The following is a 19294-nucleotide window of genomic DNA, read 5'->3' as shown; positions in this document are numbered from 1 at the left end:
TTGACAGACGCTGAAGAATAGAAGTTACAGCTTTGAACTAACCCCCACCATATGAATAGAGCAAGGAGTAATTCACGAGCGCAAAAGCATGTAGCACTTTTTTTTTTTTACCCCATTGTCGTGTACAACTACCATGAATGAAGGCAGAAGTTTTTTTTACAAATGTCTATGCTGTTCAGGGAACAGGCTACACAGGTAGCCTTGGCCAAAACCTTTCTATGTGCAAGACATTAAAAGGTGAAAAAGGCATCTTTAAAAATTCTTTAGTCTCTTTTTTTAAAATGACGATAAAGAAAAGGAAAAAAAATGCTGCTCATTCCTCCCACTAGCTCAGAGTTAGATTCTTTGCAGATGGAAATCAGTGCACTTCAGTCCACTGTTGATATTTAACAACTGCTCGCTATCACTTTTTTTTTTTTTTTTTTTTAAAGGCTGTCCTAAAACATACCGTCTAGCCAGCCGATGAGCTACTCGTGTGGGTTTGAATACCACAATGAGGGAAAAAAAGCAAAGATTGTTTTGTGGCATTTTGGGGGCATGTTTAGTGGCAACTGGTAAAGAACAGATGTTGGTGTGAAAGGACATTTCACTGCTGCTGCAGTGACTCACACAGCTTCACGTATTTAAAAATCGCCTCTCTAGCCTCCATATGCAAACTACTGAATTTATCTAGCATATCTTTGTTCATGTTCTGTCATCTGCGTCACACCGTCTCCTCACAGAGTTTCGGAACTGTCAAAGCAAGATCACGCATAGTCAGCTCGACTTTTCTGCAGAGAAATAAGTGTCGGCTAGGAATCCAGACAATAGATGCATCCAGACAACAGATACAGAATTCTATCAAAACAATTACTTTTCTTATAAAACTTGATTCAAGCCAGAAAAAAAAAAAAAAAAAAAAAAAAATTCTCCTACCTTGAACCACTCGTGAAATAACGATTTGACAGTATTTCTAAGGAAGTGTTCAAGATTCAAGGAGTTGACTACAGATTGAGTTTCTCGATTCATCCAGATCGTTTTTAAACTGGAGGTCAAACTGTCTGAATGAACATTTAAGTTGATTAACATGCAGAAATGTCAAATATCCTCTGGTAGGAAAGTTCTGGATTTTTGATCAGACAATGTGAAAACATCCGAAGATGTCGCTTTGAATTAACCCATTTTGAATTAAATTACATTTAATCAATTTAAAAAAAAAAAAAAAAGGCAGAACATGTGTAATCATACTTGTTTCCTGTTCACCGCTCTGCTGCAGAGAAGGATGAACGAGGCTGGAATACGATGGTAAATGCATGCAGGCCGGTGTCAAGCAACACCTACCATTAGTGACGTTAATAACGAGCGACTTTGTGTTTCTTCACACGCATAAACACAGTAAAAGTCCTCAAGGTGACATCCTGCATTGGCTGGAATCTACCTGCATCTATCGGTTTTTAAACTCATTCGCAGTTTGTGACCTATTGTACAAATCCTAATATTTATTATGTCTTAAAGCTAAAGTATACCCCATGAAAGCATTAACTTGTCCTGACTCACACAAGTGAGACTCGGGGATGGTTTTGGTCACACAGAGTGATGAGAATCCAGACAGCAGAGGCTCAAGGCCATGACCCGGCATACACACTGATGATTAAGCCAATTAGGGTGTAGGGGCCTTCAAGTGGTTAATGGTTTAATTAGTGCTATTAGAGCAGAAGAGAGGGACGCAAACAAGAAATGAAGGATTGTGTTAAACCCCAGACTGGAGGGAGGAGACAGCGAACTCCTCAAGTCACACTGGTATCACACTAACTCCTACTCATTTATTCTCTCTTTCTTGCTTAAAGGGAAATGCTCACACTTTTCAGCTTCATCTCTGCATGATAGCTGCTCCATTAGCTGCTTCATAATGGAGAGCATTTTTGTGCTACAGACGCTCTGCTGAAGCCGTTATGTCGCCTGTTATGCAGTTCACAGTCTGGTTTTAAGTTCTTTTATGGATTTTTTTGTTTGTTTTTCCAGGGGGTGGACGGAAAATTAAAGTGTAGTTTGTAGATGACAACAATAGTGCAGCAATTAAAAAAAAAAAAAAAAAATACTGGAACAATTTCATTTTGATTTTTGGTGTAATTTTGTCCGTCATGATTTTCAACTTGATTATTTCAAGTGTGCTTTAGCGTAGTCCTTAATTTTTGAACACTATATATATTAAGCCGGAGGATCTATACTGATTAAAAATGATCAAGTGAAATTTCAACTGGTTTGGATAAACTGCACGCACGCACACGTGAAATTGAAAATGCAGGTTTTTATAGAAAAATCGTTATCTTACACTGACATCAAATAAGATATCAACTAGCTGTTTAAAGGCTCAGTCACCTCCTTACAAGTCTGGATAATGACTTTGGATTGCAAGGCGACTGCATGGGTCGCCTGGTGAGAGGCAACCTGTATCAAACAGCTGTGGTCAACTTGAACTGGATGCAATAACTCAGATTGGAGGTTTGCAAGTAACTTCCTTTTAATTTCTAAACGCAGACAGATTGCGAACATGTTGCAATTAATCTGAATCAGACTGCACGCTCAGGCGCAACTCATCTCCTTCCAACAGAGGGAATCGACTCAGCTGGTTATATTCCTATACAAGTAAGATTGCAGAGTGCAGGTATCATTTTGCAGTTAAGTCGCCGTCTTGTAGCAAGTACATCACTGTCTATGGAGGAATTTCTGTTTCAAACCTATGATGTGTAAGCGGTTAACCTGAGTTTGTGTATGTACATGCAACAGTTTTGTGATTTTTATTTTTTTTGTGTCTATTACAGTTAAAGGCTGTATTACAGTTTGCAATTGGATATAAGAGCTGGTTTGACCTCATTCAATTTTAACCTGAGAGCTGCCTCGGTTTTATTTGCAGTTTTGATGCAACAAAGTTGCTCTGAAGATGACAACTGACAGCGAGCCGTCACAGACTCGGCCCCCATCTTTGAAGCAACCACGCGGTCTCTAACCACTGTTTTCCAATAGTGTGACCGGACCATAGTATGTCTAAATCGAATGTTAAAGGAAACTTTGAAGTTGGGATCTACAAACAGAATAAGTCCATCTTCAAAAAACAAACAAACAAACAAACAAAAACCAACCTAATTTTGGAATTTTAGCTGTTGATTGGATCAGATTAAACACTCAAATTAAAAAAATAAATTAAAAAAAATAAAAGAATTAAAGACATTTGTTCATACTGGTAAGCTGTCATTTTCTGCTCATTGGTTTTTACATATTTTTATAGGAAAAAAACCCAAAAGAACCAAAATTTGAGGAATTTTATGAAAAGACTAAATTAAAACAGAAAAACAGAAAACTTTACATCTCTGGTATTTAGTGAAACTCTCTGACTGTGGGCAAACTAAAGACTTAAAAAACAAAACAAAAACACACTGATCACCTTTTATAAGTTGTGGCACATCTTTTCTTTTTGTCTTCTCATGGCCACAGCAGCTGAATGGCAGCATTTTCCAGGAAAATACTGTCTTCCCCTATATACTTCTATTTATAACTTACATTGTAAAAGTTATTTGTATTTAACAAAGTGGAGTCCAGTGGAATGTATAATCATTATATTACACAGGAGTGCTAAACAAAGACTCGAGGTATGCCTTTGACAGCTGACGCAGGATCAAAACCGCACAGTGACATCTGCGCTATAAAGGAAAGGTGGCACAAAGTGGCAGGGAAAAGATGGCAGTTCACCGACCAATGAACTGAAAATACAGGGAGTGCAGAATTATTAGGCAAGTTGTATTTTTGAGGAATAATTTTATTATTGAACAACAACCATGTTCTCAATGAACCCAAAAAACTCATTAATATCAAAGCTGAATGTTTTTGGAAGTAGTTTTTAGTTTTAGCTATTTTAGGGGGATATCTGTGTGTGCAGGTGACTATTACTGTGCATAATTATTAGGCAACTTAACAAAAAACAAATATATACCCATTTCAATTATTTATTTTTACCAGTGAAACCAATATAACATCTCCACATTCACAAATATACATTTCTGACATTCAAAAACAAAACAAAAACAAATCAGCGACCAATATAGCCACCTTTCTTTGCAAGGACACTCAAAAGCCTGCCATCCATGGATTCTGTCAGTGTTTTGATATGTTCACCATCAACATTGCGTGCAGCAGCAACCACAGCCTCCCAGACACTGTTCAGAGAGGTGTACTGTTTTCCCTCCTTGTAAATCTCACATTTGATGATGGACCACAGGTTCTCAATGGGGTTCAGATCAGGTGAACAAGGTGGCCATGTCATTAGTTTTTCTTCTTTTATACCCTTTCTTGCCAGCCACGCTGTGGAGTACTTGGACGTGTGTGATGGAGCATTGTCCTGCATGAAAATCATGTTTTTCTTGAAGGATGCAGACTTCTTCCTGTACCACTGCTTGAAGAAGGTGTCTTCCAGAAACTGGCAGTAGGACTGGGAGTTGAGCTTGACTCCATCCTCAACCCGAAAAGGCCCCACAAGCTCATCTTTGATGATACCAGCCCAAACCAGTACTCCACCTCCACCTTGCTGGCGTCTGAGTCGGACTGGCAGCTCTCTGCCCTTTACCAATCCAGCCACGGGCCCATCCATCTGGCCCATCAAGACTCACTCTCATTTCATCAGTCCATAAAACCTTAGAAAAATCAGTCTTGAGATATTTCTTGGCCCAGTCTTGACGTTTCAGCTTGTGTGTCTTGTTCAGTGGTGGTCGTCTTTCAGCCTTTCTTACCTTGGCCATGTCTCTGAGTATTGCACACCTTGTGCTTTTGGGCACTCCAGTGATGTTGCAGCTCTGAAATATGGCCAAACTGGTGGCAAGTGGCATCTTGGCAGCTGCACGCTTGACTTTTCTCAGTTCATGGGCAGTTATTTTGCGCCTTGGTTTTTCCACACGCTTCTTGCGACCCTGTTGACTATTTTGAATGAAACGCTTGATTGTTCGATGATCACGCTTCAGAAGCTTTGCAATTTTGAGACTGCTGCATCCCTCTACAAGATATCTCACTATTTTTGACTTTTCTGAGCCTGTCAAGTCCTTCTTTTGACCCATTTTGCCAAAGGAAAGGACGTTGCCTAATAATTATGCACACCTGATATAGGGTGTTGATGTCATTAGACCACACGCCTTCTCATTACAGCGATGCACATCACCTAATATGCTTAATTGGTAGTAGGCTTTCGAGCCTATACAGCTTGGAGTAAGACAACATGCATGAAGAGGATGATGTGGACAAAATACTCATTTGCCTAATAATTCTGCACTCCCTGTATGTTTAAAGGTCTGCCTCCCTACAGCTGCGGTGGGCAAACTTACCGATCGAATGCAATGGAGACGCAATAAAACGCGGACACAATGAATGAGGGAGGAAAGAGAAATGGTACAACTGTAAAAGAAAGAAAAAAGACAGAGAGAGAGAGAGAAAAGGCAGCAGAGGCTGAATGTGAAGCTTAAACACACAAGGGAAAGGGGGAGGTGGGCTGGGCGAATTAACTTTCAGGACACTCTTGACACCCAGAAGCCAATCAGATTTTCATTAACTGGCAGAGGGACAGGCAAAGCTGGCACAAGCTAATTAACCTCTGGATCTCTTACTGCCAAAGGAACAAGGAGGGAAGTTCTGAGATGCCAGGAAAGAGGGGAAGAGAGGGGATGCCCTGAGCAGAGCCTTCAGGTTGGGGAAATGTGCGAGAGTTCAGAAGGGCCTGAAGCAGCTCTATATATGAAAAGGTGAGATGAGTGGTTTAACCACAGTGTGTGTGTGTGTGTGTGTGTGTGTGTGTGTGTGTGTGTGTGTGTGTGTGTGTGTGTGTGCTGTATTCACACGAAGAGTATTAATCTGTGGACATACTGTATATATTGTAAGAAAGCAGGTAATGAGCAACTCCACATTATCAATTATTTCCCGAAGCTGTAGCGAGAACAACATGAAGACTTGGAACCTTTAAAGACCATGAATGATGCAGCGATACCGAGTGCTGGCAGTTAATTAAGTCTCATATTTTGTCGAGCTGCGGAGGACTTTTTTTAGTCCAGTTTCTCTCGTAACAAAACACAAAGACACCGGATCAATTCACTGATTTTTTTTTTTAGCTGAGGCCACAATGATTTTCATTCTTGATCAATAAGCAAATTACTTTTCTTTATGTGATCAATTATTTAAATTCCATATAAATTATTATTTTTAAATTTGTCTTTAGGTCTAATTGAAAACACTAGAACTCGAATCCCGCATCTTTAACTTTTAGCTACATGTCCGTGTTTCCCCGTGATGATGTTGGCCCACAGTGTGTGTCGGTAACATGTGTCTCACCGTTGAACGGTACCCTGGTAGAGGAGCTGGCCTCTGCGGGCGAAGTGCTCTTGGAGCGCGAGTTAAAGGGTGATTGTCTGAAGCACTCGTCCAGAAATGGACTGAAATGGAGAGACATGAAATAAATCACACAGCCTACTTACACGGCCATCAAACCAACCCAATATTCAAGCCATGTAATTACTGATCAGACATTGAACAAAAACACGTGTATTTACAGTCTATTTACAGACTTACCTGTTTATCCCCACCATGTTACTGTCTTTGTGGTTGTTGGCTTTGCTGACTTTTTCTGGAGAGAAAAACAATAAACCATACGTTTAGATATCTTTTCTGTCAAAGCACTGTGCTCAAATTTGAGGGACCGGTGACAAGCTGTCCATTTAGGCTCAGTGTTAGTCGGCAAGTTTCCTAAAACGCCCCGTGGGTCGTAAGTCGCTGTCTGACAGTGACACAGAGATGAAACATGTGCAGAGATTTATCCAACATCCCAGACAATCTTAGTTTGACACATGAGCTGCTATTCAGAGGAATCACACAGATCAAGCCATCGGATGAATAATTAAACAGCGCTGTCCTAACTTTCCTTCTTGATCGGTTGTGACACAATCAGGACAACGCCAAGTGAACTTATGGCCAGACTGCCAAGTTAAGCTATGCTCACGTAAAGTGCAGGTTTGCCACAGCCAGCAGGGAGGCCACTGGCCATCTGGATTAGTGGGAGTTTCTCCAGCGGGTCTGCTGACCTTTGCGCCACGAGCTCGCCCAACAACACCAATTTGCAAGCATTTAAAAAAAATTAAAAATAACAATGTGCACGGCTGCCCAGATATGCATTAGCCTACCCAGATGACACATGTGTTGGTGTACGGTCATGCTCTTGTATGATAATGTAGGGGGGGGGGAAAAAACAAAAACTGTCAACATTTTAGTATCTAAATCAACACCACTACTCTTGCACCTATGGACTCAAACCACAGCACAAGAGCTGAATCACCTTCAATAACATGAAGGTTGAAAACGATGGGAATGTTTAATATTTGACTGTATTACACTGTATGCACACATTCCACACCAAAGTCTTCCTCCGGTGTTCAACTCAATTGAGATTTGCTGCATGGAAAGTTCACAGAATGTGACTCACAACACTTCCATATGTAACCAACCATTCAGTGACCACCTCTTGCCCAATGGATGCAGGCACCGTCACGCTGTACGAACCTGCTAATGCCTCATCAGTGCAACAATGAGACCACAGAATAAGTTATGCATTTACACATGAGTCTGAGGGGACAAGTAAACCCAGAAAGCCCCCCACAGTGTAACAGCTCACTGTTGGAGGTTAATGGTTCAGCTTTATCCTCTAATGTTTTACCCATCTGTAAATAGGCAGTTTAATACACTGAGAACTGGGTGACAAAGTAAACTCTTTAAACTGGCAAATATTTATTTGCCCCAAATTGTAAAAAGCCCCTCGCCCACAAACACAGCAAGGTGCTATTAAAGAAAACTGTTTAGTAATAAGAAATATCAATATAAATGTACTAAAAGAGCAAAGATTCTTTTTTTCCCCCTCCTTAAAAAAAAAAAAAAAAAAAAAAAAATCAAAACCTTGAGAATCCTACAGCACTACAGTACAGGAAATCTCTTAAAAGTAAAGCAAGAATTATCAAGTTGGACACTAGGTGCCCAGCAAATGTGCGCACGGATCATGGGGGTTTCAGTATTTGGCAGTAAAGAGCACTATACAAAATGCCTGAGAACGGAGCCATATGTGTGAGTTTCAAGGCAACGCATTGAAGTGAATTTCAAAGCTGCAATCATCTCGGTGTTCAGAGCGACCTTGCTACTGATGTGTCTCTGAGGTCCTACTGCTCTGGGTAATTCATATTGATTGCTCATTGTGTGACAGCAGCCCACTCTGTTCCAGTCCCCCTCACATTCAAGCCCAGTTCTAAGGCGGGCGGTCGTCGCTGTTGCCAGGCTAGTGATGGCCTGGCCTCCCTGGGTGGGCATACTCCGTACCCCCGCTGCCCTCCCTACCCTCCTTATCCTCAGCCACCCCCCGCCTTTGCTACAACCCACCACCACCACTACCAAAACCCACCCCCTACCCAAAACACCCTATTCCGTCACACTGCTCGCCAAGGACAGAGGTCTCTTTCCGCGTTGCCATGGAGATGCCGCACGGGAGAAATGTAAAGGGAGAGAAGGAAGGAGGGAGGGAGAGGAAGTGCAGGGGGAGAGCGTGTGCAGCCAAGTGTGCTTGAGCCGGCATGTCTGAAAACGAGTCGAGAGAGAGAGAGAGCGAGCGAGAGAGAGAAGGGAAGAGGGGGCATTTGTGCAGACACCACTCCCCATGGGGCCTTGTGTGAGTGTGTAAAGGTGTGCAGGAGTGTGTGGGAAAGAACGATTGGCAATGTGTGAATTTGTGAATATGTGTGAGAGCAAGACGAGCAAAAAAGAATTTAAAAAAAAAAAAAAAAAGGAAAAAGAAAGATTTACACAAGCTTGTGTCTCTGTACAGCATTTAAGAGATGCAATCAGAGCCTGGATAGAGCCCTGGGTCCCAGCCCAGGGCTACAAACCTCATCTCTCACATACACACATGCACACACCTGGTTTTTCTCTGGGGGGCCATGAATACACGTCAGTGCTCTGTCTTCATCTAGCAATACAAACAGCTGTCTGCTGCTTCAATGTCACTTTCATGGCCATACAGGTAAAAAGCAGGAAGTCATTACATCCTGACTTTACTACAGAGCCACCAGAGGATGGAAATGGAAACATGTAGGTTTTATGGTCAAATATCACGAACTGTCCAAGGTTTACACCAGAGTGCTGAGGGGAGAAAAAAAAGAACATGATGCTCCTGTGTGTGTGTGTGTGTGTGTGTGTGTGTGTGTGTGTGTGTGTGTGTGTGTGTGTGTGTGTGTGTGTGTGTGTGTGTGTTGTAGATCTTCTATGGCTCAGTAAACAGTGAGTGACCAGCCTGAGGTAACATACCTGACAATTTAAACAATAGTTCAGAGGCCATTTTGACCGATATGTCTTGCGAGAAGAGATCTTTCTGGGGGCATGCCAACGTCTCGTGGAGGTTACTCATTGGCTCGCTCTTTTCACTCGCCCCTAAAGTGCTGAAGGCTAGCATGTGGGAGGCAGGTGGGGTGAGGTCTGCAGGTGGCGGGTCCACCTCCATGGGTTCTGCCTTTACCTTCACCTTCTGGTATTGGGCATCTTTGTTGTTCTCTGTGGAAAATAAGCAAACAAGGAGCAATTATTAGGGTTTCTTCAAAGAGATTCAACCAGCACACCCAAATATTTGTAGGTAAAGATTTCACTCTAGCTTACTGTGATACCAAAACCACAGAAAACCCTGAGCAATAACTTAATAAGAAAATTTGGCAGTATTATTACAATTATTATTGTATATTTTTACTACATTAGTGCATACTTAATGAATTTTTAAGATTAAACAGAAACATACAGTACGCCATTTACATTAAACCATTGGTTCCAGTCAGTTTTGGAGTTACGACCCCTCATAATGATTCATATATACATGTATAGTTACTGTAGCAGGTTCATCCAATCATCCAATTACCTCTGATCATTTCAGGAAGCCCAGGAAAGTAAAACTTTCCTTAAAAACAAAAACAAAAGAACAGTCCCTCATTCCTCTTGAATAACATTATTCATCCTCAAATTTCATGATCATTTCCATTTTTCCACACCTCGCCTTATTTCAGATTTTAACATCACTACACCTGTCCTGTTTGCCTGCATTCCCCCAGCCAATCAGACCCAGGTCCTTAAACTCATTATAATTGATGGCCCTTGTTCTTGTATTCCAATTAATCCATCCTTATTGAACATTTTATAAAACTCTCTATTGTTAATTTGTCTAGACTTAATCAAGCGCAGTATAATATTACACTGCACTTTTTCAAGCAAACCTGACAACAGAACGGTGTAATTGCTGATGAAAGTGCTTCATTTGGCGCGTTTTTCCTCTAAAATTACCTAACAGACGTGATTACTCTGTTTAAGCAAAGTCTATTTTAAGAAAAGTAAAACCCTCCCTCTTCTATCTTTGAACATACTAAGTTAAATCAGTGATCCTGGCATTTCCTGACTTCAGAAGGCAAAAACAAAAAAGGTTTACACCACTCACTTCAATTGTTGTCAATCACTAACGATTAAAAAAAATAAAGAAAATCCAAATAGATGTGTAATGATTAGCATGATTACATTATGAAATTCTAGTTTATTTTCCCTGCCTGAATCACATTCACTTAACCGAGATTCACTCCATACCCCATCCATCCCTTCTGCCCATCCTACCCCCACAGAGACCCTAAACCCCAGCAGGGGGGCATGCAGTTTTAAAAGAATCAAGTAAGACTTCAGTTTAAACTTCTTTAAAAAGGGGAAAAAACACATTTAGTTCATTCAAATTTCACCATCTCACCAGAACAAAACACTCAAACTCTCCCTTCAGGTCCAAGTAAATTAAGCATCCTGCATGCGTGTTTACAGATGTTGCATGAATGGAATTAAATCTAAACCAGCGGAAATCCGAATAACAGCCAAAGCATGAGAGCACTGGCTCTAAAGCTGAGCTGAGCCGGTTAGCATCTAGCTGTGTGATTATGAGGGCAAGAGGTCAGCGGGAGGTCATGCTGTCGCTTGAGGACAGCAGTCCATGTAGGTTTACTGAGGCAAGCAACAGAGACAGTAAAACCCTTTAAATGTTACCTAGGAAGCAATGCCTCTCTGTTTATGATGACACGTGTAATGTGCTCCCCTCCCCACCATCTCGCAATCAATGATGCAAAATGACTTGTTTCTCGTGCAAGTTTAAAGAAGGGAGCGGCTAAAAATAGTCATGAGGGAGATGGCAGCTGTTAGGAATGTCCTGAACTGATCTAGACTCAAATTCCATCCATGGATGTTTAAAGAAAAATATGAAGAAACTGGGGTTACACCGAGCTATTTCAGTGTCACAAGCTCTCCAGTGGTCTTGATTGCTATATTTACCAGATTAAATGTTCATTTTACAGCAGGTTTTCACTGTGCAGCTGCATAACGAGGAAAAATAAATAAATAACTCAGATCCAAGACAAAAACAACAACAAAACCCCCCAAAAAGAACAACATTGGGACATCCTTAAGCATCTGCAATTCCAAGATAGCTGATCTTTGACCAGAGTGATGGCAGGAGGCAGAGTCTCGGTGTGATGACAAACAGAAGCAAGACAAAGCAGTGGGGTTTATACAGCGCTGCTGACATGGCGACTCACACGATTAAAGGGATATACAAATTTGGCAGGACATCAGGAGCAGTGGGAGGCGTGGGGGAGGCTACAGGAGCAGGAGAGAAAGACAGGAGGGCAATAAAAGACCTGGGCTAACCCTGCCACCTCTCCTCTTACATTCTTTATCCGTCTGGTCAAAAAGGCCAACGTGAGACAAACGCTGGTCCTGCATTAAAACTGAATTTACTAAATCCATGTGTATGCATACACTCCTGTGTTTATGTGCATGAAATAAGTGCTACCAGCCCCTTGCCTCCTCCCTGAGGTCCAGGTGTCTGCTTTATTGGTAGTAGCCAGCATGTGGGGGACACTGACAACCATCAGCCCCACTAATCCCTTAATCAGGTGGCCAGAGTTGGCCAAGAGTAACCTCAGAGAGGCTGATGGAGAAGCACAGGAGAGGAGGAGGAGATAGAACGGAGGGTGGAGGGGGTAGGGGGCACTGCACTGTCAGGGTCAACCAAGGGACACTCGAGCCTTTACCATCAGATCTCCATCCTAGTGACAGAGGCTGCGTGAACTGATCTGCTGCAAAACAGATGAAACGCACCAATGTACCAGAGGATCATTCACGTGTTAGGATAAATATGCTTATAACTCAAAAAGCCATGACACAACGATCACATGATAACAGACGTAGCACATTTTAAAGGGCTTACTTCTCCAGGATGTCTGGATGGTCGATGTGCTCTCATGCAACCAAACATGTTCTGGTATCAGTGGTTAAGAAAGACCTATTTTCAGCCATCATATAAATATGGACAAGTGCACACTTATCATTTGAGCATTAAATAACTACTTTATTTATTTAAAATGCTGCAGCAGTGTTTTTTGTTTTTTTTAAGTTGAGAGTGTGCCATGCACTGCAGCAAATTTAGTTAATCTAGAAAAACATGGACAGATTTTCTTTTCAATCAATCAACTGGTTGAAGAGTAGTCACAGTTTCAGTCCAACAATTTTGATTGGTCAAATTCATCCCTAAACATTTGATCGTAAACACGCCAACACTGAAAGGATCACATCACAGCAGGCTGGATGAAAAGTCTACCTGTCACCAAATAAAAAAATGAAAATATGGCCTTACTCCCACATTGATAATAGCTATGGCTTTTTGGTTGGGGTCATGACCTAATGTTCTGAAGCCATAAAAAGCAGCCCTTACACTGTCTGAATCCAGCCCGTGCAAGAGCGTGTGTGTGTGTGTGTGTGTGTGTGTTTTCCCCTCTAGTGCAGAAGCCTCCAGCTGCCATTAGGCCACAGAATCAGGTCTGGAAAAATGTCTCAGTGTGCATGGTACGCACAAAAGAGACTGTGCCCTTTCTCAATAAATATCATAGCTTTTCTTTAGTGTCACTGTTGCTCCAGCACCACTATTTCAAGATGGGAACAAGACTACACAAAAATAGTAAAAGGAGTTTGTCACATCTGGGATATTTCCATTTCCATTAATATTCTATTTTTAAAACTTTCTGTGGCTAATTTCTTAGAGCTTCCTCCACTTTCCTGATGGTTTCCATGGCAGCATTTCATTAATTAATACAGTACTGTACAAAAGTCTCGAGCCACACCTCATTTCTTTATATTTTGCTCAAGGAGCCAAACTTTCTTGCATTTTTTTAAGTGGTCTTCAGCATTAGTTATCTGGGATTTCTTTGGACTCTCGCTGCTTCTTCCCTCATTTTTTAATCCAGTCCTTGTAATGACCATTTTCAGAGAAATCTTTTTAAGTTTGTTTTGACCTATGAATTATTCAAGCATAAAAAATAAAATAAAATCGTCAAACACAAGGGATGAACCAATGTTGTGTCTACAGATCATAGGAAGCTAAGGAAAGAATTAATTTCAAGTTGGATCATTGCTACTAGCAGCTTGTTTGAAAAATAAATAATCTGTTCCAGTTTGTTTAGATGAATCTCTGAAAAATGGTAAAGATAACACAGTTCAACAGACATTAAATAGAAGTTTTGCACCAACAATGTGACTCACAAAGAACCTACTGGCAAAAACTTGATATTTCTCTGCATAGTGCGAGTGTGTCATTAAAAATGAAAATGGACAAGTGGAGGACAAGTGCACACCTAAAAAATTAAAAAAAAAAAAAAAACTATGTACAGCAGATGGAACAGCAGTTAAACGCCATGTCTTTTAGGAATCAGAAGACTGACACAGGACCTGAAACATGGATCTAATTGTCAACGGCTTAATTTTTAGCATGGCAACGATCCCAAACACACTGCAAGTGCAGTAAAAGCATACCTGGATAGAGAAAAAAACAACAACAAAACCACACAGTGGAATACTATCACTCATGGATCGGCTTCTCCAGAGCCTGAACCTCAACCTTATTGAAGCAGTGTAGGATCGTCGTGACAGAACAGAATAAAAGGCAGCCAACGTCCAAAAGATTCACTTCAAGCTCGTGAGAATTGTACAAATTATTTTTTTGTCTTTGCTAATACTACGCTGTATTTTCATTTTTTGTTTGCACGTTTCAATAATTTACTGCACCTAATTTGTACATGTTTTTGCAAATTCCTTGCAAAAATGTGTAACTCAAAAGAAATTCAATGACTGACTTGAGACTTTTGCACAGTACTTTAAGTGTCCACTTCCTCTTGATATATGTCAAAATAACAGACACAAAGGTTGTGTCTATTTGCCATTTTTTGAAGGTTCAAGATCTTTTTTCAGTTCTTAAGAGCAGATGAAACAATTTCACAGACTTGCACATATCATTGTCGTTCCAAATCTTTTTAAAATAAGAAGTGGCCTTTTAGTTTTATTTGGGTTTAGTTTCAGTACTTCACGTCTTTGTGTCTCTGTTTTACCAGAGAAATGAAGCAGCAATGAAGTTGAGCAATAAAAATGTGCTTTGATTAGTTCATATAAGAAGTGTAAGAGCAGCCATTCTGTGCAACTCTGAATGTATGCCCCATTACTACAAACATGTTATATTCTCATTCTCTCTTCCACATCTCGACTCAGTGTTTGAGTCAGACTGGAAGTGATTGGGATTTGTGTGATGTTCTGTTTTTAGTGATCACCTTTGGCCTCAGGTGTCAACTTGAATCTGTGTGGACCTGGAAGCCTGTTTTGCTGAGGATACACAGTGCACAGGTTGCGCAATTACACTTGGATTAAAACACTCACACAGTCCAGTGATTTAATACATGCACAGTCAATTTACTGCACTACTTTGGTGCAATGAAAGCATAGGAATAAAAACTTGGAGTGACAGGCAGTGAGGGAGATAGAGAGGTAAAGAGGATGGGTAACGATAGGGAAAAATGTCAAACAGTGCTAGAATAGAAGAAGAAAAAAAAAGAAGCACCTGAGGGTAACAGGGTAAAAAAAAAAAAAAAAGCAAAGTGAGAAAGAAGAGCTGGAAAAGGACAGAAGGATGAGGAATAGCTAGAGCCTAAATGACAACCTCTCCACCTCTCCCCCTCCCGTTACCCAAGTCTACACTTCTCCCTGCTCTGTTATTCCACATCTCTCTCCATCCCTGCCCCCATCCCTCGCTCTCTCAATCTCTCTATTCTGCTGCTCTCCAGCCGACCTGCTCAGACAGGGGTGAAGAGTTCAGGCGCTTCAAAGGCTGCAGTGTAGAGACTGCATGTCATGTGGGAGCCACAGCAGCCTTGCCTGCAGACTTCACAGACAGCTGCTGCTACAATTGATCCTCGACCAGCCAGTGTGCAGTAGTTCAGGCTTCCAACGGTTGCATACTGCAGCTACATCTGACTCTGGAGCAGCGTGCTTGATATACAGCCCATAAGTAGCCAGATAGGGCCTTTGCGAAGTACTCCTAAACAAAAACATTGGACACAAGCCAGAGCTGAGGTAAGGATACTAAAGCCTTATCATACAAAGGTCAGGACAAAAGGTGCCAAGTGATTTCCTCTGTAATTTTGTCAATCACTGCTGCATATATTACCAGGCACTCAGGAAGCAAACACTTCCAGCAAGGGGCAAAAGGAATCAACTCTGCATTTCTGTAAATAGAACTTATAGGCAGTGATGAGGAGCCAGTGAGACAGAATATGGAAGTAGGAAGGCGGGAGTAGGAGAGGTCAGCGAGCGGCCACACTGAGGAGGCACAGTGAGGACACTGCCAGAACAGTGTAGAGCTTAATATAAAGTAATACCGTACAGTAATGCCAGTGTTTTGAATTAGAATGAGGTGCTTAGGCATTACGCTGTGATAGGTTATATTGAGTAAACAGTGAATCCTTTTACGTGCAAGTGACGAGAGAAAATTACAATCGCATTTACTTATTTGCTAGAAAGAGGAAAGGTTTTAAATATTTAACATTCTTTACATCCAAACCAAAGCTGGGATTCATTCAAATTACCTCATCTTTTTAAATAAAAGGTATTGATGTTTGTATCTAATATGCATTATAACAAAATGAATATTATACTGATCAGACATGTAAGTAAATAAACAAATGACGGGGTTTTTTTGTTGTGTGTGTTTTTTTTTTTTATATATGTAGGTGTAGAGGATGCTTTGTTTTCTAATGATCCCTTTAACAGGATAACATTGATAGTTAAAAGAATTCCCAGGCTCTCGCCCTGTAAAGACTTTTGGGGGTGGCAGACAGTGGCACTGTATGTGGGCCATATTGGACCCAAGTCAATGGCAAATTATGACACAAATGTAAATACTTGTATCGTAGCCTTTGTCACATTTCAGTCACCAATAAAATGGTTTACTGTATTTATTGAGAGGTTCTTTTTATGATTTTCTGGGAAATCATAATACAACATTGTTGCTCTTATTTTGAAGGGCTGCTATTTCTAACTTAAATTAGCATGTCTGCATGAAAATGCAGATTCTCTCTAAATGCGCTGGAAAAATGAAAAAACAAACAAACCCTAAAACAAAATAAAAAGATTAATGCACAACCTATATTTTTTAACAAGACTTGGACTTGTAATTATTTATTGACTGAAGTATGAGGTGAAAGCGTGTACTTCGTTTGTGGAGAGCAGATTGCCGTGTCTGAATCATCTCATGAGACTAAACATGACAAGTACATGCTTGGATAGGCTCATGCTGAAATAGGACAAACTGGATGGTGTTACAACGGATGGAGGTCCAAATCTGACAGGGAAAAATGTTGGACTTTAGAAACTGATACAAGATAAAGTGACTGAAATATCACCTGAAAGGTGTACGGTAAGTAACTGCTAAGAATTAACCACATGGAAATTGATTACTAAATTAGTTTACTTAATCAGAGCAAGAACACCGAATCACAGACAGTTTGCTTTACTTTTGAACTAGGATGAGACTGAACATGGTGACACAGGCTACCACACAGCTGTCAGGTAGCTCATCGAGGTGCCATTAAAGATAGAAAGAATATGGGACCTGAGAGCAGAAATTTGAGAGTTTTATGAGAAGAAAAGTAATAGAGCTCTCTGAAAGGAAGGCAGACGTTGCACTTGTTGTTGTGACTGCCCCTTGCTTTTCTACTCATACAATGAACCAAATTTTAAATAGTTTAAGCCTAAAACAGACTAGATTTCCCACTTAAAACTACAAGCAAAATAGCAATAGCATAAAGTCATTGAAAGAAAATGCGCATTTTATTCAAAACTGTTTTTGGGAATGTTGAATAAATAGTGAAACAATGTTGGCATTTTTAGTACGCCCATTTCACATTCACATTACAAAGTGTAACATCTACTTTTACAGTAACAGTAGCAGCTTATAAGAAGATACCTTAATATAAATTAATATTGAGTAGGGCTGGGCGATATGACCCAAAATTCATATCTCGATATTTTTTAGCTGGATGGCGATATAAGATATATATCTCGATATTTTTTTTTAAAGCCATAAGTTAAGAACAAAAAGAGAGTTCTTAGTCACACTGTGTCCCAGATGTCACACGGGCACTTTTATTTACATACAGCGTAGATGTACATGAAGAAATTACTTAAAAATAAATTATCAGTATTTATTAAATAATCATGGTCCATAAATAAAAGAAAACAATGTTGTTTTTGTGCATAACAAAAAGCTCACAATTGTGCAGTCAAAATGTAAACTAATAGACGCTGAGCATAATAACAAAGAGACAGATTTCACAGCTGCACCACGTCTCTGAACAGGTGCCATTTGTGGTCCTTATACACACACAGTACGGTAATATTACGTTGAAGCACAGTACGTATCACTCCGCGAGGCTCCTCCCCGGTAGCCGTAATCCTCCGACAATCCATCAAGTGGTGCAGCTCCGTAGCTTAGCAAAGTCATATTAAAACATTTTTTGACAGATTGATGAGCGCTGTGTACCACATAAAATCGGTTCGCGGTCAGTAAGCACAACCAGAATTCATACATAAGGCGCACTGTCGAGTTTTGAGAAAATGAAAGGATTTTAGGCCGTGCAGCTCCTCCGGGCTGTATGTCGTTAGCGCGGTTAGCTCATTAGCGCGGTTAGCTCGCTAACACGTTGACGCCGTCCAGCCCCACGCACGGGACGATCCGCGGTAACTCGCTAACGGAGATTTTCCGCTTTCATCTTGTCATTGCCTGCAGGTGAAGCTATGGGGGAGGGGGAGTTGTGTTCAGTGAAGGAGAGGCGAGGCCGAGTAACGTTGCGTAGAGACAAAAGTGGACGAAAGAGAGGCAAACCTGCGGCTCCACAAGTATAATTATAACGTAACATAGGCTATATCGATATAAACGATATTGTCACATCTTATATCTCGTATGAAAATATATCAATATTTTTAAAAAAAACTCGATATATCGCCCAGCCCTACTATTGAGCACAACTGAGTTCAGCTTATTGTCTTCCACAACAGTTTCTCAAGTGGTCTCTTACGAAAATGAATTGCCCACCCCTGGTCTAAGAAAATGCATGAATGAACAATTTGTTTCCCTAAAAATTGATCTGCTAAAAAAAAAAAAAGGAGAAAAAAAGAATCCATACATTCAGCTATTTCAATATCTCTGTGGGTACAATTATAGTTTAGAAAGGTCCAAAAAGTCTTGTAAGAAAACCCCCCACAGCAGATCAGCCCATGTAGGAAACTGCCAAAAAAAAAAAAAAAAAGATTGTTTATGGTGTATATTACATTTTTCACATAACCAACCAAACTGATTCTAACCAGAAGAGAAGCGGGATGATCTAGAGGAAGATAAGTAAACCAGAGTCTCCATATCTGAGGCTGGCCGTTAAAAAGAAGAGCATACACTCAAACTTTCCAAACTCTGACTCAAAGGTCAGCATGCTGGACTGTTTAATGAAACTGCCAGTCGATGACCTGTGAGGCATCTGTTTCTTTTAACAGAATAATAATCTTAATCTCCACAACAGAAAAACTACCAACAAAAGGAGGGTTGTGAAAGAACTGAATGAAAGCCCAGATGTGTAGTACATGGACAAAAATCCTGAAACACATCACCAGTGAAGAAATTCTGCAGAAAAAAACATCTGTTGACATTTTAGTTAAAGAGGAAAAACGGAAAAAGTCCCTTGTCAGCTGTATCCATGTATGTAATCAAAGAGGATAAAAAGCTTGCTTGTCAAAATGAGATTTTCATTGGATTAAAAAAAAAATTAATGAACTGTTTGTTCGTTTCCACAAAACCGTAGTTGAAATATTTTAT

At 40.5% G+C, this 19294-nt stretch overlaps 1 protein-coding gene across 4 annotated transcripts in view; it reads right to left on the bottom strand.

Moving 5' to 3' along the window:
* znf827 (zinc finger protein 827) overlaps window positions 1-19294 on the bottom strand; it is a 76028-nt gene that overhangs the window by 17886 nt on the left and 38848 nt on the right. For all 4 annotated transcript variants that reach the window (XM_040023871.1, XM_040023870.1, XM_040023869.1 and 1 more), the window contains exons 6-8: window positions 9349-9591; window positions 6580-6634; window positions 6343-6443 (exon numbers count right to left, since the gene is read on the bottom strand). In XM_040023871.1, the coding sequence (XP_039879805.1) occupies window positions 6343-6443; window positions 6580-6634; window positions 9349-9591 (399 nt within the window). The remainder of the gene's footprint in view (window positions 1-6342; window positions 6444-6579; window positions 6635-9348; window positions 9592-19294) is intronic.

This window comes from Simochromis diagramma, unplaced genomic scaffold, assembly GCF_900408965.1.
Source record: "Simochromis diagramma unplaced genomic scaffold, fSimDia1.1 OVJJ01000302.1, whole genome shotgun sequence".
NCBI classification, from domain to species: domain Eukaryota; kingdom Metazoa; phylum Chordata; class Actinopteri; order Cichliformes; family Cichlidae; genus Simochromis; species Simochromis diagramma.
Note: the sequence above shows the minus strand (reverse complement) of the source record. Positions and strands in the feature narration are given on the sequence as shown.